This window comes from Notolepis coatsorum (genome assembly GCF_963971535.1).
Source record: "Notolepis coatsorum genome assembly, chromosome: 1".
Taxonomy (NCBI): Eukaryota; Metazoa; Chordata; class Actinopteri; order Aulopiformes; family Paralepididae; genus Notolepis; species Notolepis coatsorum.
Genome location: NC_140165.1, coordinates 105,452,357 through 105,479,452, shown reverse-complemented (window position 1 = coordinate 105,479,452; position 27,096 = coordinate 105,452,357). Strand labels below are relative to the sequence as shown.

The 27,096-nt window shown below is 44.5% G+C and overlaps 1 protein-coding gene across 2 annotated transcripts in view; it reads right to left on the bottom strand.

The window, feature by feature from the left end:
* Positions 1–12,741: 12,741 nt before the first annotated feature.
* The window catches only part of alg8 (ALG8 alpha-1,3-glucosyltransferase), a 34,877-nt gene continuing 20,522 nt past the window's right edge, over positions 12,742–27,096 (bottom strand). For both annotated transcript variants that reach the window (XM_084324596.1, XM_084324595.1), the window contains 8 exons: positions 26,168–26,294; positions 24,340–24,443; positions 22,748–22,868; positions 20,614–20,753; positions 20,037–20,176; positions 19,473–19,570; positions 17,050–17,122; positions 12,742–13,257 (listed from right to left, as the gene is read on the bottom strand). In XM_084324596.1, the coding sequence (XP_084180722.1) occupies positions 13,029–13,257; positions 17,050–17,122; positions 19,473–19,570; positions 20,037–20,176; positions 20,614–20,753; positions 22,748–22,868; positions 24,340–24,443; positions 26,168–26,294 (1,032 nt within the window). In that variant the 3' untranslated portion in view covers positions 12,742–13,028. The remainder of the gene's footprint in view (positions 13,258–17,049; positions 17,123–19,472; positions 19,571–20,036; positions 20,177–20,613; positions 20,754–22,747; positions 22,869–24,339; positions 24,444–26,167; positions 26,295–27,096) is intronic.

Sequence of the window (27,096 nt, the reverse complement as noted above, 5' to 3'; positions counted from 1 at the left end):
GACACCACCACTCATACCCTACACAGTGCCACACAGACCTCAATTGTTTACACACGTCGGCTTGACCCGGAGACATCACACCGCGGTCCACACGGGCACCACCGCTGTTCCAAGTGCGAAGCACTACATGAGGCTAAACTCGTGCCACGAATAGCCAAGCGCTGCAATATTCATGGGTAAAAAAAAAAATAAGCCACATTAATATTTTAGTCGTCGCCGGTTCGTATGATGACTAAACGAAGCGTCAACACGCTTGGGTCGATACGAAGCAGCAGTAGCCTTTATTTGTGCGCGCCGTCATCACCACCGTCTCCAAAATAACTGGCACAATAATAATGCGCTGGTGCCGGGCAAACAAAAGACAGGTGACTGACAGCTATGTTGACATCTGATCATAATAATAATAATGCACGCAATAATATAACCATGAAAACATACGATGCACATAAAGCGGGTCGAGCCTTTTGTTGTTAACTGGGACATCCATAGTGCGCAGCGCACCACCCAGACCCAGTGGAACACTTGGGTGCGTAAAGACAATACCTGGCCGCCTCCTCCTCCTCCTCCTCCTCCTCCTCTTCTATGCACCCTAGGAGGGGACGCCTACAGCCTGTGTGTACAGTACAGTACAGTACAGTAGCCTGCTGCGAGAACAATAACTTATTTCTACTTGGTATGCCGTGCGGCGGCGGGGCTGCTGGTTGCATACAGCCGGGTATGTATGAGGGAGAGACCGCGGCATATCGACGGGACTTACGCTGCTGTTCTCTCCCGTCCAGTGCACCATCGCCTGGTTGTGAGCAGCATCCCCTTTGAGCACGAACGAGCTGCTGAGCAGGGACACTCTCTCCTCCCGCTCCCGGGACAGCAGGGCTCTCCTGGAGCGCGGATTCCCCGGATTCCCCGTCACGCCGCCCGCTTCTTCTCTGCCGCCGCTGTCGCCGGTGGTCCAGCTCGGCGGTGGGAAGCCTCCGTGTCCCCCGCCGCCGCCGTCAAGAACACGGTCTCCTCCTCCTCCTCCTCCTCCTCCGCCGCCCCTCCGTTTCAAAAACCCGCCGTCACAACGCACGGGACCCGCTGTCAACGACACCCAAGCCGAGGCGATCGCCACCACGACCACGCACGACAGGTGCGCGGAGACGGTTCCTTTCGGGCGCAGAGGTGCCATGCTGCTGCTTCGCGCCGTGATCAGCGCCGTTGTCGTCGCGGATATTACTGATAAGAGACTCTGCCGATGCAAGTGATCGTGGAAGATAGATAGGTCTACTGTATGCCGAGAGAAAGAGAGGGAGGCAGGAGGGAGGGAGTGGAACTGGAGCCGAGGAGGCAGACAGTGGAAACAACGTGGTCGCGTCTGTGTGTGCCAACCAGTGCGCACTGAGCGACGCACGGGCGCCATCTGGCGACGCAGTCTTGTATGCCTTCCCTCCCGGTCAATTTCTATCAATGTATGATGTTCCAAGTTCCAAGTTCTTTAATAGTTGTCATACAGAAGTACAGAATACTTTCATACAAAATGCTTCTTACCGTTACGCTCCAGAGACTGTGCTAGACAAGATAGTATCAAATAACATAATATAGCATGTAATTTAGAAGAAGAAAAATGAGGTCACAGTGTTCGTTATAGACATATGTACAATGTTCTGAGTTACCATATAATATACAATACTATGCAGTGTACTAATGTACAGTACTATCTAGTGCAAAGCAGAAATGGGATGAGGTACAATTTTAGGTACAATTTACAGTAAGGTGTACGAGTTGTAGTGCAATCCTTCATCAATAAATATAAAGTGTGGGGAGTGGGTGCTACAGTGTGTTTGTTTAAAGTGGGTGTATGCTATAAGTGTGTGGAGTGGGTGCTACAGTGTGTTTGTTTAAAGTGAGTGTGTGCGTGTGGATGTGTGTGCTATGTGCGTTTGGTGGTTGTTGTTGTGTAGTGTTCATTCATTGTTCGTTTAGCAGCCTGATGGCCTGGGGATAGAAGCTTCTTCGGAGTCTTTCTGTGCTCGCCTTGAGACTCCGGTATCGCTTGCCTGACCGCAGCAGTTCAAAGAGGCAGTTGTTCGGGTGACTGGAGTCTTTAATGATTCTCTTAGCCTTGCCCTTGCAACGCTTGTTGTAAATGTTCTGGAGGGTGGGGAGCCCCCCTCCAATTGTGCGTTCGGCTGAACGTGTCACTCTTTGTAGTCTGCTTCGGTCTTGTGCAGTGCTATTCCCAAACCAGGAGGTGATGTTGCCGGTCAAGATGCTCTCTATTGTACATGAGTAGAAGTTCTTAAGGATCTTCTGACTGACTTGGAACTTCCTTAGGCGCCTGAGGAAGTAGAGGCGTTGTCGTGCCTTCTTCACAACACTGTCAATGTGTGTGGTCCATGTCAAGTCCTCGGATATGTAGGCTCCGAGGTACTTAAAGCTGTTGACTCTCTCAACCGGTGCCCCGTCGATGCTGAGGGGGCTGTAGTCCTTGACCCCCGACCTCCTGAAGTCCACAATCATCTCCTTTGTTTTGCTGACGTTCAGGGAGAGGCTGTTTTCCTGGCACCATCCCGCCAGGACCTTGACCTCTTCCAGGTAGGCCCTCTCGTCGTTGGCAGAGATCAGGCCCACCACCACTGTGTCGTCAGCAAATTTGATGATTGTATTGCTACTCCGCTGAGCCACACAGTCGTGTGTGTACAGGGAGTAGAGGAGGGGACTCAGAACACAGCCCTGGGGGGCCCCTATGTTGAGGGTGATGGATGAGGAGGTGCAGTTGCCTGCTCTCACCACCTGGGGTCTGCCAGTCAGGAAGTCCAAGACCCACTGGCAGAGGTCATAGTTCAAGCCCAGGTCCCTGAGCTTGGCTATGAGTATGGAGGGGACTATGGTATTGTAGTAGTGTAGTGAGACACTTCACTTATAGAATAGAATGCATTAGAGTTGTTTAACTATTACATTTAATCCCACCAGTAAATCGTTCTGCTTTGAGTTACAACTAGATCCAATTTTAGGAAGGGGGCGCGATTAACCCCTAACCGTGTGCCACTGGTGGGAAGCAAGGGTCAGTCGTTTCTCAAGTTCAAAAACCTCTAGATGCAACTATTTCCATTATGTTAAACTCAAGCTGTTGCCTCAGAAAGGACTTGCTTTCTTTATGACAAGTCGCTGGGGTTTCACTGCCTATAGGGCTAATGAGTTGAAATCCTTATTTTATGTGAACAATTTGTCATTAACTAACAGGTAATTAATTGGTAATAGTATAGAAGACATAATACAGGTAATACAATTATAGTACAGTAGAGAAGTAAAAATAGACAGTGTAAACAATATAACAATATATATAAGGTGCAGATGAGGGTCTGTATTCCCCATCAGTTATATTATGCATTACAATAAATATAGTTACAATGGACACTAGAATCTAAATATGTGTAACGGTTGTGACATCATCACCTTAAACTTTAATGCCCCGGGGGAGTTTCAAACCCGGGTCTCCCACGCCACAGGCAACAGCACAGACCGCTATACCAAGAGGTGAATTCACTACATTGAAATGTGTCTGTGTGTTTTGAGGACGAGAGTGAGTTTAACCCATAGCACCACTATTCACCGCAGCCCTTCGCGGTACCATCCGTTACATAATATAAGTAAGTAAGTATACAGTACAGGTGCAGTATGCATAAGGTACGTATGGCGTGATATATACGTCATATGTTATATGTTGTCCGTTTAGGTGGGAGTCAGTTCCTAGTGGTTCTCGAGTTCTGCTGCCGTTAGTCCTCCGGCTGCTGGCTGCGGCCCCTGCCCACTGTTGTGGAGCCTGATGGCCGCTGGTACAAAGGACTGGCCAAGGCGGTTAGTTGAGTGTCGGGGGGGGGGGGTATGAGTCTGTGGCTGAACGTGCTTCTCATCTTGACTAGCTCATCATAGAGGGGGTGGGAGGGATTCTCCAGGATAGCGGCCGGCTTCCTTTTCATCGAAAGTCCGAAAATGTAAAATAGAAGTAAATAGGGTCAAATGTAAAGGGAGTGGGGAGCTGCTAAGATAGTCTGCCACTCACCTCTGTGCCAAACTAACAAACATAATACATTTAACACACCTTATATACAAAAAATATACTTTCAGTATGGGAAGATTTTTTTTTTATTGACATTGATCAGATTCAGGATTAGAAACACTTTATTTACCAAGTAGAATGCATGTACCGGAATGTACCACCATCTCTGCTGAAGGGCCCTTGAGCAAGGCACTGAGCCCCAAAACCCTGTGCTCTGACCTTTCTGATGGACTGGAGGTGAGGGATTGTTACAATAAAATACATTTCTAAAGGCCTTTCCAACCCTCCCAGAGATGGTTTTGGAGGGAACACTGCTTCTCAGATGAACTGTATTACCCCCTATTGTACAGTGAGTAATATGGAGAATACCTGTCCTATAAGGTTAGAGAAGAGAGCTTGTGACTAGAAAGTCGCTGGTTCAATCCTCAGACCTGCAGGCAAAATCTGTGTTGGGGAAGTGAATGAACACTCTTCCCTCCCCCAGTATCAGACTGTGGTTGTACTGAGCAGCTCCTAGTGGTCAACAGGGTCAGACTGGTTGTACTGGGCAGCTCCTAGTGGTCAACAGGGTCAGACTGGTTGTACTGAGCAGCTCCTAGTGGTCAACAGTGTCAGACTGGTTGTACTGGGCAGCTCCTAGTGGTCAACAGGGTCAGACTGGTTGTACTGGGCAGCTCCTAGTGGTCAACAGGGTCAGACTGGTTGTACTGAGCAGCTCCTAGTGGTCAACAGGGTCAGACTGGTTGTACTGAGCAGCTCCTAGTGGTCAACAGGGTCAGACTGGTTGTACTGAGCTGCTCAGTGGTCAACAGGGTCAGACTGGTTGTACTGGGCAGTTGCTGGTGTTGCTGTTAAAAGCTGTATTTTTATATTTTTAACCTTTATTTACCCAGGGTAGGTTCGCTGAGCACGGATGCTCTTTTCACCTACGCCCTGCTTCACATTCACACAGTTCCATTCACACCTGGGAGCTTCCCAGTACAACCACAGTCTCAGAGGATCTGACATGGTCAACACACATCGACACAGTAGTAAAGAAGGCGAAGCAGCGCCTCTACCACCTGAGACAGTTAAGGAAGTTCAGAGTATCGGGGAAGATACTCCAGTCCTTCTACTCAGGAGCTGTAGAGAGCATCTTGACCGGAAACATCACTGCCTGGTATGGAAACAGCACGGCACAGGACAAGAAGGCCCTACAGAGAGTGGTGCGCTCAGCCGAGCGTACCACGGGTATTGCACTACCTCCCCTGCAGGTTCTATACAACAAGAGGTGCAAATCCAGAGCCTGCAGAATAATGAAAGACCCCCACCACCCCAATAACAGCCTGTTCCAGCTGCTGAGGTCAGGCAGACGCCTGCGAACCCCAGCTACTAGGACAGAGAGGCTTAGGCTCAGCTTCTTCCCCCAGGCCATCAGAGCCTTGAACAATGAACATTGAGTGCCACAGAACACTGAACTATCCACACACAAGCACACGAGCACACACACGACACGCACGCTGTGCACTAGCAGCCACTTTAACACTTTAACATGAGCGGGCACACACTCATGCCGCACTCACCCACACTTATTGCCAAAAGGAAAGGCCACTTTAAATTAGTATAGCAACAGTAACAGTGTATTGCACTACCAAAGCTACCTAGCATGTCCTATATGCTCTGTAAATAACTATGTACAGATACCGAGATGTCACACCATGTTACCTGTTACCTATTATTGCACAATGTTGTTTTTATTGGATTCTATTATATGTTGTACCACTGTATTGCACATCGTTGCGGGCAAGACCACCCGCGTTTCATTGTATACTTGTATGCCGTGACAAATAAAACTCTTGACTTGACCGTTGGCCACTGAGCAACTCCACTGGAGCAGTTAAGTGCCTTGCGCAAGGGCACTAAATACATTTTTTGAATGCATTTATTTCTGTAGTAGTCTATTCTTTATAGCCACTACTCTAACGTTAAATGTCTATCTTTATTCCAGTGTTGTCATTAAAGAGGACGACTTTGCAGCAGGAATATTGGTTGAAAACAGCTGGCTGTTCTTGAAACTGCTGGTCGCGACTCACGGTAGCTAATGTTAACCAAACGCTTGGTTCAATAACCAACTAGGAATTAATTGACTGTCCTATCTATCTGCATAACAGATAATAACGTCATGGAATAGTTTGTTCAACCCAGTGGCCAGCGAATTAACACCAGCTAAAGCTAGTGATGGATCCGGTTATTACATGGGCCTTACTCAAGAGTTAAAATGCTCACTCAGCCCTATCGTTACATTAGATAGATAGCCAACTGTTTAATCCCTAACGTTATGTGTAGCTGGCTATCCTTCAACACATACGATAACACGGACCAGGAGTACATTTTAGCTTATTCTACCAGGTGCCGCTTTCTACCAACCTGTTACAGACAGCAAATAGACGGAGCCAACTTGCTAACGTTAACTTACCGTGACCACTCGGTCTTCTTTTGGGATCAAAACGGCAGCATTTACGGCATCCAAATGCCCTTCGATTGGGTTTCGCTACAAGATCCATGTTTTAGCAGATTCAAAGCGAAAACTTTCGGTAGCAGCAAAACAAGTTCTGGGGTTCGATCAGAATGTTAACTGCGCAACTGCGAGTGGAAACTTTCGAACACATGGCGTGAAGAAAATAGGCTATACACAACTAAACACAACGCAGAGACGACACAGAGAGGCAATTAACTCATTGGACGCCACGGATTAGCCTCATCCTGTAGTAGCTACCGCCACCGCTATTAACGGTGGGAGTCGCTCACCTTGTTTGCAGGGCTATAACTATTTAAATATTATAGCTATGGATGCAATACTATGGCCCATTTGACATTGAGTATCTATCGTTCAAGATGTGAAAAAGGAATATTTTTTCCATCCATACATTCTCGTTTTATACCGTGGTGAATATAAGTATGGTTTTAGATTGGTCTGGGGTAATTCGTGAGAGGCTAGTAATAGCCCGCAACGCATTATACTTAATCCATTGGCATTTTGTCCCTATACACGCTACAATAAAAAATTCAAATGCATATGATTGGTATATTATGTTCCATCATGCATGCATGAAGGGGGGGGTCATTTCTGATTAATTGATTATCAATAACAGCATTAGTTAGTACAACAGCATACGCTGATCAGGGTGATGGCTATGAAAACAATGCACAACCAAGCTGAAATTGACGTTAAATTGCTCTTACCTGTGGCCGATGAGATTCCAAAAAGAATATTCCAATTATTTGATTGCCATCTGCTACATCGCATGTCCATTTGGCCCACGCCATAACCCCCCACAGCATAATGAATCGGGCGTCCCGAAAGCGATTCAATGCGATCGGGTATACCCCTCGGTCCAGCCTACTCGAAAACTCCGCTTGGAGGAATTTCAATGATAGTCATTAGGGATGGGTATCGTTAGGATTTTATCGATACTACTACTCTTATCGATACTGCTTAACGGTTCGGTAGTTTATCGATACTCTTATCGGTTCTTTTAGATTATTATTTAAAAATGTTTTATACATTTATTATTTGTTGTGTTGCATATTTGAAATAAACTTCAATCAAATCAAATCAAACCCCCCCCCCCCTTAAAAACAAAAACCTGTGTTTAACCTAGCCATCTATAAAACATCATGCTAAAACTGTGAAACAAATGTCCTACTCCCCTAAAGAAAGAAATACATAGCAAACATGACTCAGTTATCCAATAGTGCTGCTGCTTTTTATTTTTTTTTTATCCACTTTTTCTCCCATCCCAATTTCGTATCGTCCAATTCAACCCTCCCCTGTCTCGAATGCTGTTTCTTGCCTCCCACAAGCCGGCTGCAATGTGGACGAAGCCATACATAGCACAAGTCCCCTCCGATACTCGAGGTAGCAGCCGTCGCATCTTCTCACCTGCGCGGCGCGATCTTTCAGCGTCAGGGGTCTGCGCTTTGGAGGGGCGCCGCCCCCATCGCTTCTTGATTCTACTGCGCAGGCGCACCAACCGACCTGTAGGAGTCGCTGTCCACAACGTCCGATCCCCACCCCTCAGTTTTCCCTCCCCCTAATACTGCCAATTGTATTAGTACGGACGACCAGCCAAACTGAAAACAATGTGGAGAGCTGGGCTCTAACACAGCGTCTCCAGCATTGGTGGTGAGTGCCTTGCCCACTGCACCACCTAGCCGCCCTCTGCTTTTTATTTTGTTAAAATCTTTTAGTTAATAAGACTAAAAGACTACAATATGACTACAATGATTTCATGACGGCTTCCTGTCCTCGCGTTTCCGGTGCTATGCACGGAGATTTTTAATGTTGCATTTTCAACAACAGATTTCTGCTAATTAAACACTTCATGGAAACGGAGTAACGTTAACGTTATGTCGAGTTCACACGGGTAGTGTAGTATGAACTCGACATAACGTTAACGTTACTCCGTTTCCAGTATTGCTGCCACCGTTGCGTCGCAGATGGATGTTACACTATGTTAGCTCCGTAGCTTATCCGCCCTTAGACTACCGATAGCAGTACCAATAACGTCGGAGCTTATTCTCAGTTTTTTTCTAATTTAGTACCGGTTCCCGTTTAGAACCGGGTTTCGGGGGGCATCCCTAACAGTCATACACAGTCACAAACGAAGTGCAACATCAGCCACATACCAACAGGTGGCGGTATTGGACCTTTGCGTTTTCAGACACATTGCATATGGTACCACAGCCTTCCTGGATGATTTATGAATGGAAATAGGGAATAAAAGAAATAACGATCCAATAACGAGTATACTCGTTGTTGGCGTTATTCGATTGGCGGCCAATAACGAGTATACTCGTCGTTGGCGGGGAATGAGTTAAGGCTAAAGTTGGAGATAACAAAATTGGGAGGGAAGTAAATTGAATATTGTACAGAAGGTATGAAAAAAAAATATGTTGGAGACATTGAATTTAGTCATATCATATATTTAGTAATTTACCTGACACTTTTATTCACAGTGACTCAAACATATACACATACACTTCATGACACTCGTTTCAAGGTTTCACATTTATTTTATTTACAAACAGATAATACAGTACAAATTCCGTATGTAATATTTTTGGTCCAAGAGTTTTAAAACATTTTATATATCATTATCTTTAATTCCAACTATTCAGCACAAATCATCATCTATCCTCAGTGAAAGTAGCAGTTGACTTATTGGCATCGTGCACCCCGTAACAGATAACCCTATGTCAAGTTTACATTTTTCTTTTTTTTTATCCACTTTTTCTCCCATTTTCTATATTTTCTCCCATCCCAATTTCGTATCATCCAATTCAACCCTCCCCTGTCACGAACGCCGTTTCTTGCCTCCCACAAGCCGGCTGCAATGTGGACTAAGTCATACATAGCACAAGTCCCCTCCGGTACTTGAGGTAACAGCAGTCGCATCTTTTCACCTGCGCAGCTCGATCTCTCAGTGGCGAGGAGTAACGCGTGGGAGGCTCACGCTGCCCCCGACACTTCCTGATTCTACTGCGCAGGCGCACCAACCGACCTGTAGGAGTCGCTGTCCACAACGCCCGATCCCCACCCATTAGTTTCCCACCCCCTAATACGGCCAATGTGTATTAGTATGAACGACCAGCTAAACTGAAAGCAATGTGGAGCGCTGGGCTCGAACAGGCAAGCCCAGCGTCTCCGTCATTCATGGCGAGCGCCTTGCCCACTACGCGACGTAGCCGCCCGTCAATTTTACATTTGAAAGATAAAATCCATAATGCAGTCAAACGGTGACCACTGGGCCAAAAAAAACCTGCCTGATATTGTCCTTTGTTTACTTTTTTTGTGTTGGTCTGATGTGCGAGTTGGAGTTGAGGGGGGAGGGGTTGCTACTGCTGGCCACACCTCAGGCTCTGCCAAGAGAAGTCTGGAGAATTGTATATTAAGTTACTTTATACTTGTAGGTAATATATACTATATTATAGCTATATAACATGTGTTTTTGAATCAAATTGATTAGATCGTTGATTGTTGTTAACTCATTGAGCGCCACGCTGTTTTCCCCATCTTTAATCCTTGGCTCCAGCGTTAGACCATTTTCGCAATGTTTGCGGACCCATCGTGTGTTCTGTATTATAGCTTTGGAGACAATAGTATGGCTCATTTTTACACTATTTATAGTCCAACATTGACAAACCAGTTAGTTTCTACATACTTTGTGCGCTATTCCATGCACAGGCAGGTCCTCGTGAGCGTTTAGAATGGGGAAATTGAAAAAAACTAAAAATTATCTAACTCGTTTTTGGCGCTCAACGGTTTGATTTTAAACACGAGAATTCTCGTTTTTGGCGCAGAAAGAATGAATGATTATTATGTTTGTTTCGTTTTTTTTGGTTGATAACGAAGATCAACGATACATTTGAGATGATGCACTGGGTTAGGGCATTTACAAGCTTGTAGCTTCAGCCCTAACCTTTTCGGCCAATTTGTAATTTGATTTGCGTTTGTTTTTTTGTACATGCTAAATGGCTCGAAATAAACTTCATATATTATATAGTACTATATTTATTCACACTGCCCTGTCTCCACTCAACTCCAACCCACACATCAGACCACATCAAAACATTTAAACAAAGGACATTACAGATTCTACCTTTAACTCATTCAGTGCCGGAGGCCTAGAGCATCTTAGTTCCTACTGCGCCACCGAGATAGGGCTGCGTGGCAGTGTTTGCAGGGCTATATCTATATTCTATATTATAGCTATGGATACAATACTATGGCTCATTTGACATCAACTATCTATCGTTCAATATGTGAAAAATTATAAATTTTTTCATGTATACATTCGCATGTTATACCGTGGTGAATATAAGTATAGTTTCAGCGTGATCCTGGTTAATTCCATAAAACGGCGCTATGGAGGAATACGTGAATTTTACTAAACGTTTACGTTGGCGTTGCTCGCCTGGACACGCTACTATTTCCAAATCAAATGTATATATTAGGTATTATGTTTCATCATGAATGCATGAAAGGGGAGGGTAATTTTTTGATGCTTTGATCGTCACCAACGGCATACGTTCTGGAGTACGTTACACATGGTCGCAACGATCAATGTGAAATCATGGTTGGATCAAAGCAGGATTGATGTCATATAGTCCTTACCTTCACTAGGAGGTACCCCAAAAATAATATTTCAATTGTCTGATCGCGATTTCCAGTATTGGTGTCCATCGTGTCGCCAACATAATCCACCACAACACATGCATCGGGGGCATTGGACGCGTTCCAATGCCATTGAGTGAACCGCTAGACTCGCCTGACCAAGAAAACTGCGCCCCGGAGACATTTGAATGCAACACCGTGTGTGGAAAAAAAGGTTTTGAAGGGTGGGCGATACTGCCACCTACCTGGATGCGGCCGGTATTGCACTCTAGCGATCTCAGAGTGATTCCCTATGGTAACCCTGAGGTCTGTGTGAGAGAAATGAATACAAATATTTAATAAAAGAAATAACGATAAACTATCCGACTATACTCGGGTCTGGCGCTGAACGGTTGGCGAGTTAACACGACTCTCCTCGGGTCTGGCGCTGATTGAGTTAAGGGAAAATGTGACAGAAGAAACGTCAACATACAACTCTAAACAAACCCCGTCTCCACTTGAACTATATTCCCCCAAAATACGGCCTTAGTTTCTTAAAACAGGAAAAATACATTTACCTTGTCGTTTTACAAAAGGCAATTGATTTTAATAAATACATTTTCCACATAATGTCCTTCTTAGAGGATGCCTGACCATGGCCCGCTACGCCTGCATCTGTATCAGAGGTCAGTCTGCATGGCTGTCTGCAGCACCGCACCCGTGGAACAGTTTTGGGGTTCGGTGCTTTGTGAGACGTATGGGCTTGACATTAACACCTGACCACCGGCCAAATGCTGGTAGAATTCGGCTGTGGCCGGTAACTCTGTCATTCTACTGGCCACAGTGGCCGGTGACTTTTTTTGTATGAAAAAAAAACATTGTAGTCTACAAAAGGCATCGGCAATAATTAAGTAAATCCAAGTGATACTACATAATACTACAACTCCCACAACAATTCGGAAAAGTGCATTACCGGCCAGATCCTGGTAGTGGTGCCGTCTCGAGAATGGAGTACTCCTTGTTTTCAGACCAGATGTAAATTTTTTTCATTCAGGCCTACTTTTTCTGTTAGCGTGAAGCTATGCCTTCATCAGATCGCATGGAATACCTTTTGCGACGCCGAATTCAGTATGCAGTAAAGGAATATAGCATCAGCCAATGGACATATCGATCTACCAGATGGCGATCAATAACTGGGAAATCCTTTTTGGGATCCAACCGGCCACAGGTAAGAACGATTTCATGCTGATCAGGCCTTGTTAGCATAGCCAACCAGCCGATGAATGAATGAAAACTTTATTTAACAGATTGCAGAATGGGTACAATACAGTACGGCTCAATACACACAATTGTTAAGGGGATGCAGACCAGAGAAAGACGTTTGTCTTGTTTACATCAGGGTCACCCATTTTCAATTTATAGTGACATTTATGACATGCACAACATACATGACATCATGACACATCAGTGTATGATGCTACAATAACGAATGCCATTATTGGTAATCAATAATCAGAAACAACGTCCCCCGCCCCCCCCCCCCCCCCCTTTCATGCATTCATGGTGGAACATGATACCTATCATATGCATTTTGATTTTAAACCTATTCATCATTACGCTATAAAATGGGAACGTATTGATGAAAAAATGATTTAGTGTGGTGATTTTTGGCTGGTGAAAATGCTGAGTGGCTAGTGACTTTGGAAAACCACTAGCCACAGTGGCTAGTGAGCCAAAAAGTTAATGTCAAGCACACGGTATGATAATGTGTTGTGAGGCAGAGTCGAACCCACAGCGTCGCAAGTCCATAGCAGATGAGGAGGCGCTGTGCGTCTTAAGTCGGTCCTGTGTTTCTCATTGCTGTTTGGACTTTTCTCCTGCCCGTCTCAGCAAAGAGCTGTATAGACGGACAAAGGAGTAGGTTATGCCCAGGGCACAGTACACAGATGTCACCAGCAGGGGGACAAAGGGCAGGGTCTGCTGCCATGGAGACAGGGGGTAGATGACATCACATAGGATCTCCACAGCAACCAGGCCCAGGAGGTAGATGGCTTCCAGAGGGTGCAACAAGGAACCATGACCCCTGAGACAAGAGGATAAATGATTTGGTATTAACAGGGCTGGGGAGTAATAGAAAACATGTAATAGGATTACAATAACATAAAAATGCTAAGTAAAGACCCTACCCTACTGTTGGTCTAGGGAGGGTGTAGACTAGGGATGAGCCCAAATACAAATATGAATTCGGGAAAGCACAGATAATGAGATGGACACAGATATTTGTATTATACAGATAGTAATATTCAGGAATAAAATATGTTTTTATGTTATGAGCTCCATTGACAGAGTGCTCCACCTCGGCTGTTCTGTTCGCCATCAGAACTACCTGTAGGACCTGCCTCTGCACGATGACCAAGGTCTCCGCTACATTTTCAAAAGCCTAAAGAAAGCTGGTCTTAAATCGTGAGATATGCATGTTGATTTAATTATATTTATTGCATGTGCTCCTTTGGAGACCTATTTCAGAACCAACCCGAGACGCACAGCATTCTCGCCACATCTCCTCTCTGTTACTGCACTGAGAGCAGCCTTTACCAATTCCAGGAATTTGTTTTATAGATATAATCTATCTGTTCAAAAGTTGTCATATTTTATCGGAAACCGGGTGGTATCCACTTGTCCTTCCTCATGTATGGAAAACAGCCCAGAAATGTCATATTTAGGCTATTTATCATTCTTATGTATAAATTATTTGTTATATTATTAGACTTTAGAAACAAAATCTTGAACATGGGCCAATTTGAATTTGTAGACGGTTTTTTATTTTTAAGATTAGTTTCAGACGCTCATAAGTATCATGCTTAAACCTTTTCTGTTCTATAAAGCCAATTTTGTTTTCAGATCATCACACAATAATATTAGATTCGATTCAAATGTATTGTCAACAACAAAATCTTATGGGCAGCCTATTGGTCTACTCTACAGGCTGTGTGAAAAGAACACACTTGATTTAGCAGGGGAGGGAAGGTGGGTTGTGTGCAAAGGCCGGTGGTTCTACACTCTTAACACAAAGGGGGCTAAATAGCACTAAACGTGGTTATTTGGCTCGTAATCATCTACAGCACCGCGGTCCGGGTCCGGACCCAGAAGCTGTCCCATACGGACCTACAGCAGAAGGCTATGATTTAAAACATGACAGGGCACTTTCTATGTTTAACCAGTGCAGCTTATCTAGTCTTTACGGTAGTGGTTTAGCGGATGAGAAAATTGATAGACTTTTTTGCATGCGAGTTAAGCCATTCCACGTGATACTACTCAGCCAATCAAGTCTGTGCATTCCAGGCGGTAAACATTGCGACTCTACAGTGCTTCCTTTAATCCAACGTTAATTTGATTACACCAGTTCCCGTATTGTACAATAATTGTTGCAAATAATATATATATTCTAAAGATTTTTTTTTTAAAACAAATACAGATAATTTTGTTGGTTGAACAGAGACAGATAATGACGTCTGCGTACACCCCTAGTATAGACTACCCCACTTTCGGCCTGGGGAGGGTGTAGACTACCCTACTGTCGGTCTGGGGAGGGTGTAGACTACCCCACTGTCGGTCTGGGGAGGGTGTAGACTACCCCACTGTCGGTCTGGGGAGGGTGTAGACTACCCCACTGTCGGTCTGGGGAGGGTGTAGACTACCCTACTGTCGGTCTGGGGAGGGTGTAGACTACCCTACTGTCGGTCTGGGGAGGGTGTAGACGAGCCCACTGACGGTCTGGGGAGGGTGTAGACTACCCCACTGTCGGTCTGGGGAGGGTGTAGACTACCCTACTGTCGGTCTGGGGAGGGTGTAGACGAGCCCACTGTCGGTCTGGGGAGGGTGTAGACTACCCTACTGTCGGTCTGGGGAGGGTGTAGACTACCCCACTGTCGGTCTGGGGAGGGTGTAGACTACCCTACTGTCGGTCTGGGGAGGGTGTAAACTACCCCACTGTCGGTCTGGGGAGGGTGTAGACTACCCTACTGTCGGTCTGGGGAGGGTGTAGACTACCCTACTGTCGGTCTGGGGAGGGTGTAGACTACCCTACTGTTGGTCTGGGGAGGGTGTAGACTACCCCACTGTCGGTCTGGGGAGGGTGTAGACTACCCTACTGTCGGTCTGGGGAGGGTGTAGACTACCCTACTGTCGGTCTAGGGAGGGTGTAGACGAGCCCACTGTCGGTCTGGGGAGGGTGTAGACTACCCTACTGTCGGTCTGGGGAGGGTGTAGACTACCCCACTGTCGGTCTGGGGAGGGTGTAGACTACCCTACTGTTGGTCTGGGGAGGGTGTAGACTACCCTACTGTCGGTCTGGGGAGGGTGTAGACTACCCTACTGTCGGTCTAGGGAGGGTGTAGACTACCCTACTGTCGGTCTGGGAAGGGTGTAGACTACCCTACTGTCGGTCTGGGGAGGGTGTACACTACCCTATTGTCGGTCTGGGGAGGGTGTAGACTAGCCCACTGTCGGTCTGGGGAGGGTGTAGACCAGGGGTCGGCAATTAGGTTTGGCCACGGGTCAGATTTTCCCCAAGCCATTGCTTGGCGGGCCAGGATCAAAAACAATGGCTAATTTAATATAGTGAAAAAAGACAAACGTTTTTCTCTGGTCTCCATCCCCTTAACAATTGTGTGTATTGCGCCGTACTGTATTGTACCCATTCTGCAATCTGTTAAATAAAGTTTTCATTCATTCATGAACAGCAGATCAGCTGTTGCAGATCACCGCGGCGCGTGATGAACAGATCAGAAGACAGAATGCATGAAAACACAACTCACCATACCTTGTTTGTTAAGTCCTCCAAAATCCCTGCTAATGTTTGAAACATGTCACATATCCACTCGCCGCCCTCCAATTCCAGATTGGCGTTGAATGCAGCTACTTTATCTGCCAACTTGAACACAGTTGTCATCATTTCCTCGTTGTTGTTGTTGTCGCCACATATTATGCAGAGAGGACGTCGGCTCAGCACGCAAGAATCACTGACCTGTTGCGATAAACCCGTATTTTAAGTATGGCTCCTGTTTATTAAAAGAAGAGTTATATTTCCCCGTTGCAAAGAAGCTATCCAACGATGTTTGTTTTGTTTTTTTAACACATTTTGTTACTCGCTCCATCTCGAACGCGGAAGTGAAAGTGCGTTAGGGAAATATACACGCGGCCCGGTGGGACTATTCCATTGGTTCTCCCAGTCCATGTGACCATTTCTAGCATTTCAATTGGCTATAGTGACAGATATGCTTTTGATGACTACCGGTAGATAGATACAGCTTCACAATAAAAGACACCCTAGCGTCCAGAGTGAATATTTCCTGTGCGTAAAATAAATATTATTTGGCAGGCCAATGTCGGCCTGCGGGCCGCCTATTGCCGATCCCTGGTGTAGACTACCCCACTGTCGGTCTGGGGAGGGTGTAGAGTAGACTACCCCACTGCCGGTCTAGGGAGGGTGTAGACTACCCTACTGTCGGTCTGGGGAGGGTGTAGACTACCCCACTGTCGGTCTGGGGATGGTGTAGACTACCACATGCCTACTCCGATACATGTGGAGTCCCCAGATGCTTCTTTTCACTCGACAGAAAGGAGTTTCACTGGGAGAGCAGGTCTCATTTCTCCACTTATTCTAAATAGGCCCCTTGGTATTTCCTGTTGCAATGTTTGTTAATACAGTTGTTGACAGGAAATAAACAGGGGCCAACGCGGTTCCCCTAAGAATGGAATAGTAACCCCCCCCTCATTAAGCTGGGGACCCCCTGGAGGCCTGTCAAGGACCCCACTTTGAGAACCTATGGTTGTAAGAGCCTCTCGGGGATAGATTAGAGTAGTGCTCACCCACCTGAACAGGGCTCTCAGTGCAGTGAAAGAGTAGATGGTAAACATCAGCATCAGTAGGACTTTGATGGGTAGCTCTGATAAAAGAAAAGAAAAGGAGAATCATTAGTCTTCCATTACAATTTACATAAAAAATGTAGGCATTTAGCAGATACTGTTGCCAATTCAGATCCAATTCAGTACGGGCTTTTGGGACAGATAGTAGGAATAAGTCCTGGAAGAGAGGACAATAACCTCCCACACTTTTCTGAAGTAACCTTTATTTTAACTCGAAGGACATTGAGGTTTCCCTCATTTACAATGACGACGAGTTTACACACACATGAGCAACACAATGAAAATATAAAAAAAATAATAGAACTAAAAACAATTGCAATTTGACAAACAGAGATTTAACACCAGATGTTTAAAAGCAGAAGCAGATGGGAGGACCTCTAACTTTAGGGTTTGTTGAAGAGCATTCCATGTGTTGGGGGCATCAATAAAAAATGCTGTCTTGCCCAGATCCGAATGCGCTTGTGGAACCCTAAGAGTAAGCCAGCTGTTGGATCTGGTCTGATAAGCACCAAGACTCCAATCCAGCAAGGATGATATATAAGGAGGGTGTTTACCACTAATGGCTTTGAAGATGAACAAGTACCAGTGGTAACTGCGCCTCTGAGAAAGAGAGGGCCAGCCCACCTTTTCATAAAGAATGCAGTGGTGAGTATCATAACTGTCACCAGTGATAAATCTAATAGCGGAATGATATACAGAGTCCAATTGCTTCAACGTAGATGCAGCTGCATGCCTATAGATAACATCACCATAGTCCAATACTGACAAGAATACCGCATGCAACTCTCTTCCTACTGAGCAAAGGGAAGCTAGACCGGTTTCGGAATAGAAAGCCAACCTTCTGCCGAAGCTTGGAGGCGAGGCTGTCAATAGATCCGTAGGTAAGATGGAAGCAAACCAAGATTAGTAAAATGAGATAAGATAATCCTTTATTGATCCCCTTGGAGAAATTCGGGTGTCAAAGCAGCATGGGGGGGGGGGGGTATACAGGCAGTGGTGCAGTGGTGGTCCCACGCGGTACCACGCCGACCCAGCAGTTTTCTGAGCAGAAGTACGCGCACGTATGCGCGTGCACACACAAAAATGCTTTCACAACTTTCACTTGACTAGTCGCGCCGTGCACCAAGTACCCGGCACTTATCTATCACCTAGTCTTTGCATAATAATAGGATACCAATAGCATAACAAAGAAAGAGAAGTGCAAAACCAAAATACAAGCCCTGTACCAATTGGTGGGGGTTTGCTTGAGCTGTGGAACCAAATGGTCCCAAATGGTCCCAAATGGTCGTTGTGCTTCAGAAGGAAACTGTAAGTTACATTGTTAATTTAGTTTGTATTTACTTTTCTAGTTTAAGTTAATTCAATTAGAGAAATTGTAACTACAATATTGTATCTACAATTACATTTAAAAAATTGTTTGTTTTTCAACCATATCTGTTAAAAATATAATTTCTTTATATATTGAAGGCTACATCCTGCTACCTTTTTCAGCTTCTCTATTTCAAGGCAATATTTACAAAAACGAAACTAAAACTAGTAATTTCCTATACAAACATGTTTCCTACTATTTATGCATAATAATCATCTGTTCTGTGCGCACGCGAGGGAACATGTATGCACGGGAGCGCGTGTGCATGTGGAGTCATTTAAACATCGTACAGGCAGTTCTAATATTACGACTGCACCCCTGGATACAGGGTGGGGTATGCATAGCTTCACAGTCCTATACAGTCCAGTATCTATTATACTAGGGGTGTAACGGTACACAAAAACCACGGTTCGGTACGTACCTCGGTTTTGAAGTCACGGTTCAGTGCAGGTTTTCGGTACAGTGGCTTTCCATGTTCCACTCAGGGGTGGTGTAGTGTGCAGTAACTAATTGTACTTGTAGGGCTGTCAACGAATATTCTATATTGAAATTAATAATCGAGTTTTGAATTCAATTCTGCATGCTTTCATTAGTGGTTAACGTACCGTTGTATTCGTTCGGTACACAGCCGTACTGAACCAGTACTGGTCCAGTACTGAAACGGTTCGGTACGGATACGTGTACCTTTACACCCCTACTATATACACTATAGATACACTTAAGGTATAGATACAAATACAATAATATAAAAAGTTAGGCTGAACGTGCTCTTCATTCTGGCTAGCTCCCCGTAGAGGGGATGAGAGGGGTTCTCCAGGATGGCTTCTAGGTTTTTCCTCATCCTCCTCTCAGCCACCACCTCTAGGTTATCCAGCTCACCACCCACTACTGAGCTAGCCTTCTTCACCAGTCTTATAAATAAAAACATGGCAATGGTTTAAGTCTACGGGTGGACAAGGGAGACCATCCAACCAAAGAAAAAAAAAGAGCAATAGTCTCACCTGCTGCTGTGAAGAGAAGGGGAAACAGAGAGTAGTGGCCTGTGGTGGCTAGCACCAGGAAGATCCCAGCATCCTCTCTGCTTTCAACCGCTAGGATGCTGTGGGAAGACAGAGGACAAACGGCTCTAACATTTACCATCGTTATAGATCACTGAACATCTACCACAAATCAAGCACTTCAATGACCTTGTGTGAACCCTGATGTCATCCATTTACCATTAGTTTCAAGAAGCTCCATTCCCCATCAGTGACTGAGCTGAGAGGCAGGATGGCTATGAGGACGGCCCATCGGTGACTGACCTGAGAGGCAGGATGGCTATGAGGACGGCCCATCAGTGACTGACCTGAGAGGCAGGATGGCTATGAGGACGGCCCATCGGTGACTGACCTGAGAGGCAGGATGGCTATGAGGACGGCCCATCGGTGACTGACCTGAGAGGCAGGATGGCTATGAGGACGGCCCATCAGTGACTGACCTGAGAGGCAGGATGGCTATGAGGACGGCCCATCAGTGACTGACCTGAGAGGCAGGATGGCTATGAGGACGGCCCATCAGTGACTGACCTGAGAGGCAGGATGGCTATGAGGACGGCCTTCTCGTGAACGTGCCAGCCGAACATGAAGGATCCCAGGCCACAGAGCACCAGGCAGCGCAGGAAACCCCGCGCACCGGCAGGCCGACACCAGAGACTGAACACTGCAGGCTGGAGGAACAGACAGAGGAGATGAAGCAAGAAGAACCGATTAGTGCTGCGGTTTTAATAATGAAACACTGTGGGGTATTTATCATAAAACACAAGCTACTTGTGCCCTAATGATGAGGATAAACACTCAATGAAGAAACCCACTCCCATTGCCAAAAGAATGTCTAACATGCCTATAGATCCTTTCATCTGCTCTCTAGACCATTTAACTCTAGCTTTTTGGTCTCGGTACCATCTCTACATCCTCCTCGTTGAATGAATAACATAATGAATATTTTGACGTTTAAAAAGGTTAGATGTATCATCTGTTATTTTGATCAAGCAACGTCTTTTTTGTTCATATTTACTTAGGGTGCCAAAAATTCTAGAGGTAACGGTATAATAATGACATTCTAAAGACGAAATGTCAAATAACTTGGGTCAATCGACAGGCTCACCAGGATGGACAGCAGCGTGCAGATGAGGGTGATGGAGGGAGAGACGGAAGGAAGGACAGAGTGCTGGAACTCCTGCACCAGACCACCAGTCATGGACGCCTTGGGAAGCTTCTCCACGTCCAGCAGCTTGAGACGCACACCTGAGACGCACACATCTGTGTTTACATACTTTTCAACTACATGTTCAGATACTGTTCAACTACACAGGGTTCCCACAGACATTGCACAATTAAATTCAAGGACTTTTTTCAAAGAATTTTTCTAAGCACTATTTTCCATTTTAAAGGGGCCTTTAAAAAGGATACAATTAACTTTTAACACTAGCACAGCCGGCAAGGGGTCAAATGACCCCTAGGCATTTTCAATAAATGTATCCTTGTCACTCGGTCGAGCTCCAGCTCTGTCACTCAATGACCTTTCCTAAAAGTATCCGTTTTATCTGGCACGGTTTCTGAAATTTCAAAATGATTTCAGGAAAATGTAATTAGAACGTTATTCCACTATGGGCCGTTGGAACAGACGAAAGTCACAGCACTTTGCGAGGGTCTAGCTCAGGGGTGGCCAACCCGTGGCTCGCGAGCCGCATGTGGCTCTTTGCCCGTCAATGTGTGGCTCTTCAATCAAAAGAATGTCATTGTGGTAAACCTCATATTTTTATATTCAGAGGTAATTATTAGGGATGCAACGAATATTCGGCCACCGAAAATTATCGGCCGAAAATGGTTAAAAAAGGCACTTTCGACCGAAAGGGTTTTAGCACCGAAAAAATATCACAGAATGTCAAAGAACAGGGTAACCTACCTAACGTGTTGTTGTGATGACGTAATCAAAACGCGGCTTCAGTCATTACATGTGCAACGTCTTCAGTCCTGCGTTCTGCAGCCTGTGATAACTCCTCTTGGGACTCGGGAGTCGCGCTGTTTCTATGTAAACTCCCAGAGCAACGCGTCCAATAAATGAGTCTTTAACATGCTTTATATCCTTGACATTACTATATGCCCGTCGCGGTTAAAAACCTTTTTAACTAACGTTAGCGTTAAGCTAGCTAACAACGCTTCCATTCATCACTTCCACCAGTCTCTCTTAAGCTACGTCATCCAACCGCTAAGAGTCACGGGAGATGTAGTAAATACAACAGTCCTTCCATGTAGGCTAGAACGCCGTGAATTATAACAGCTACACTACAGTAACATCATTAAGTCTGCTATAAGCTATTCTCCCTCTCGTGTGTGTGTCTTTATGCAGATCTTTATGCAGTTTTAAAGCACCGTGGCTTTGTTCTGAACACACTTTGTTGTAGTTATCCTACAGAGAAAAGAAAATGCACTTGACTTTAATGCACATTTTGTTGTATGCAAAGAGAAAATGTAAAAAATTGTACAATCTTTCAGCAGTCAGTCTGGAATGTATGCATTCAAAAGTGCTGAATACATGTTAATATGGAGTGATTATTAATATTATTTAAGTTAAGTTTTGCACATAATCATGTCTTTTGTCATAATCAGGTAGCTAAAAAATATATATATAATACATTATATATATATTAATCATTTTCGGCCTTTCAGCATTCGGTTTTCGGCCAACTGTTTCCTATTTTCGGCCAAGAATTTCCCATTCGGTGCATCCCTAGTAATTATATAGTTTACACTGTTTATTTTTCTCATATTTCTCAAATAAGCTGTCGGGTCATCTGACCCGTTCCTGGCGGGAATCAGTGGCATTTTCTCCATGGTTGTGCTAGTGTTTTTTTTTTCTTTTTTTAAGAAAATTGGATCCAATATTTATGGCTTAAAACCTATTTCCGACAATTAGTTACACTTACAATTTATTTCTTGATTCAGAACTATTTTATCATGGAAGAACAAAACCTTCAATGTGTGGTTGATTTGAATTTCAAGGACTTTTAAGCACCTTGTTAAAAAAATGGGCTGTTTAAGGAATTCCAGGCCTTGACCTTTTTTGGACAAAAACCAATCACTTTAAGCACTTCAAGGACCTTGTGCGAACCCTGACTACATATTCACATCCGTGTTTACATACTGTTCAACTACATGTCCCGGAGTGGGTGGGGGGTAGAGTCTCTCTCTCTCTCTCTCTCTCGCTCTCTCGCTCTCTCTCTCTCTCTCTCTCTCACCTATGATAGCCAGAGCTTTATCCATCACATTGTAGAGAGCCCAGATGTTTGGAGCCCAGTAGGCATGACACAGGCCTCTCTTGAAGGGGAACAGTCTGGATAACACCTGCGGAAGCTGACCCTGGATCAGCACAAGAAATGACATATGTGTGCATGCTTACCAACTGTCTCGACTGTTTTATTGCAACACTAATATCACCGACATCTTCCAAGATAGATCCCCCCCTTGAATGGCCCTTCTAAGGTTTCTCTCCTTCACATTGCCTGTGGTGCATTTTTTCCTATTGCTAGGTTTTAGTGAGTTTTTCCTTACCTTCGCGTGGGGTATGTCTGAGAGTGTTGCATTCATTTATTTTAAAATGTTTGGACTTCATGGTGTTTTTGTTTTGTTCTTGATTTATTGTGATGTTTCTTCTTGACTTGTTTAAAGAAGACGTGTCCAGCCCATGGGGACATTAACTCATTGACTGCCACGCTTAAGTGCGCGAGAGGGCGCTAGAGCGCCACCACTTTAATCAATGGGAGGACTGGGAGATTTGTGAGTGCTTAAAATATATCTTAAATTATGGCTATGGGTCTAATACACTCGTCGATTATCAGTGAGTTGCTTGCAGTCAACATGTACAAAACGGATTGTTTTTTCATCGGTACATTTCCGTTTTATACCGTTTTGAATAAGAGTATAGTTTGTGATTTCTAGTAATTCCAGAGAAAGACGTGATAATAGCCCCTTAGTGGAATACACAAAACACGTTGTAATTTTTCGGCTGATTATCAAATCTTCCTGAAATCAACGCTAGATCATCACTCGTGCATACATTAAATGGCCCTCGTAGTGCAGTAAAACGCTGTTTGGCGGAGTTTCCTGTGATTACACAGAATTACTCTGAAACTATACTCATATTCACCACGGTATAAAACGGGAATGTATTGATGAAAAAAGTTTTTTGCATCTTGACCATAAGAAACTCAATGACAATCGACTATATCATTAGATCCATAGCTATAATATTTAATATAGTTTTAGCACTACAAACACCGGCATGTACCCCCATTTCATTACAGCGCTGGCACAAACGGCCATACAGCGACCTCTGGCGTCCAATGAGTTAAATGATACACTGTATCATTCATTTCACTGTTTTATTCTAAGGAAATAAGAGTTTCACTCTCCTCCGTTCTCTCCCGACCTACAGTGTAGACAAATGGAATTCTGGACTAAATCGTATCTAACAACCATATTTTTTCAGATTGTGGTCCGTGAGACTAAATTAAATGGGCTGCAGCCTCTTAAAAGGAACACGCCAACATTATGGGAAATGTTGATGTTCTTACCATCTTCTCCAGAGTCAGACAAGAAGATGGATACCAATTTCCTCTCTGTGCATTCAGTCCATATGTACTTCGATTAATTTGTGCTAAGCGAGGCTAGCTTGCAGCCGGATAGCTTTCTACTGAACTCTGGAGAAGACAGTAAGCCATAATGTTGACATGTTCCTTTAAACTACATAACAATCTGTAGGTGCCGTTTAAAAACCACTGAGCCAGACTCACACAGAGACAACACAAAGCTAACAGAGTGGGACACCTACCATAGCGACAAACGGTCCAAACGACAGCGTGCAGACGGAGATCACCGCGGTTCCTAGAGCCACCAGGCGGACCAGACTGAAGCTTGTCCATCTCACAGAACCATCTGCGCCCCCAACCACAGAAACACCACATATTACTTTTTTTTTTTTTTTAACCTAATTATCTAAGGATGGTAGGCTGAAGTGTTACATTTATAGTAACAAGGCAGTAGACGTTGATTCCTTTCTTGTGACATTTACATTCCAAGTCATTTGGAATTACTTTACAACCTAACCCTGATCAAAACAAGGGGAAGACTATATTTACATTTGCTATCCATACTAGCGATCTAAACAGTCTCATGGGTGAAGGAGTCACCCAGTTTCCATTTGAAACGGCTTTTAGGTCAGGGGAGTGCCATGGTTTCTCCATAGAGTTCCATTATACTTTTAGTACGGGGAGTGCCATGGTTTCTCCATAGAGCTCCATTGTACATTGTTTAGCACAGCAGCTCAATGCAGGTCGGGGGGGGGGGGGGGGGGGCACCTCAGTCATATGATTCAGTGGGTATTGCTCATGGTAAACACACTGTGTTCGAGCCAAACAGGAGACAGGACTCTATCGCAGAGTTGTTTACACTGCAACTGTCACCCAGCATTTTAACTGACATGTAAATAACCTGTTGTGCTTCACGTCTTTACATACCTTGTAATTTTATTTGGTTGTTTGGTGTGTTTATTTCCCTTACCTCTGTGATGTATGTATCCTCTGTGTCCAATAGTCTTATCTGGATTTTAATTTTTTATTCATTCATTACATTTTGTCCCATTTTCCCTGTTACCCTTCGAAAGGAACTTTTGTCCTCTCGCTAGGCTGTCATTGTAAATAGGAATTTGTTCTTAACACTTTCTGTGCCATTAACGTATATATATATCGATTTTAATATCCTAGACCAGGGGTCTCAAACTCGCGGCCCGCGGGCCAATTGCGGCCCACTGGATGATATTTTGCGGCCCCCCAGATGATTAAAAAAAATTTAAATATAATTTTTATTTTTTTTGTTATGTCATCACAAACACTGGCATTTAAAGGGTACAAATAAAACAATTCCTGCACCAGAATGCAGGAAATGAAGTCTTTGTAACACAAAATCTCCTGGTGGGGGACCCCCCGCTTAAAAAGTGGCCTGACTGGGGCTATATTTTGCACTATATTTCCTGGCCTGAATGATTTCCCAAGTCCGGCCCTGGTTAAAAGCCTCCAATGCTTATTAGTGTGTGTGCGTTTGAACGTTTGCATGTTTCAACCATACATTTCCATAAAAAAAAAAAAAAAATACTTGAAACCCTTTTTGTGTGGAATATTTGATGCGGCCCAGCCTCACCCAGACTCTACCTCCAGCGGCCCCCAGGTAAATTGAGTTTGAGACCCCTGTCCTAGACAGTCTCACGGACCTCTGTGTGGTTATTGGAACTCATTCTGAGACCCCGAGAGTGCAATACCGGCCGAATCCTGCTAGGTGGTAGTATCGCCTACGCTTTGAAACCTTATTTCACACTGTGTGTTACATTGTATATGGTCCGGGCGGAGAATTTAGACCAAGCCAAGTGAATCGCTTCATCCAAGCACTTTGGAATGCATTCAGCACACTTCATGCATATTTTGTGCCGTTTCATGTCAGGGACTCGATGGAATAAAAATATCGAGAAAAAAAATGTTAAACTACCCAGAAACTACTTAACTCGTTTTTGGCACCCAAAGTGTTAAATATAAATAAATAGAAAACAATCTATACACATAGAGCTTGTGCTAACTGTACTCTGTTATTTAGCAGGACTGCAGCAGTACCAGTGTTGTCCTGCGTGACGCAGAAGGACCTGAGCAGGTAGACGCCGTAGGCGGGAGCGACGTACAGGTAGATGTGCTTCAGGTTCAGCAAGACAGCGAACAGCAGCGCCCCCTGCAGGTGTCTGCCCTGCTCCATACAGAAACATTCACATACAGAGACGGAAACTTTTTTTATTATCTACACAGAGGATCACTGTATACCGACAGACCGACCAACTCTGCCACAAATAAACCTATGTATGTCAGTTAAAGCGTTAAAGCGACAATATCGATTTCTGACAACTGCCGGCAGCAAGTGGTACCGTTTCTGTGTTTTCAATACATTTCCCATGAGCCTCTTTGCCCCTGCATGCTTTTTTACATGAAGACTTTGTAGAGTGAATTATTGGTTTCTTGGGTGGTTAATAGGTGTGGGGGGGGAAATCGATACGTAGTAGTATCGCGATACTTTGCGTGGCGATACTGTATCGATACAGGGACGCCAAGTATCGATATTTAATTATTAATTAAAAAAAATTATTATAATTTCTTTTTTGTATAAGGAAGTTGCATTGTTCATTTCAATACCTGTAATAGTACAGTAGTCCACACACACACATGTGCATTCAGTTAAGTTGGAATATGACTAATACAAACAGTTCAGTTTGTCAGGTACATGCAACACAGATTACAGTGTTTACATCTGTCTGCTTGAGAAAATACCATGTTCTGCAATAAAAATGATTGAAGTGAGATGAACAGACTGAACTTTATTTTATTAGATAAAACATGTCGAAATTTTTTTTTTTTTTTTTTTTTTTATAACTTTTGACCAGTCAGCTGGTTTCTTTTAGCGTTTATCGCTTTTTCTGGTCAAGTATGACCGACAGAGACAGGTTGAATGGGGTATAGATCGGGGAAAGACACTGAGAAAATACGGCGAGTCCGGG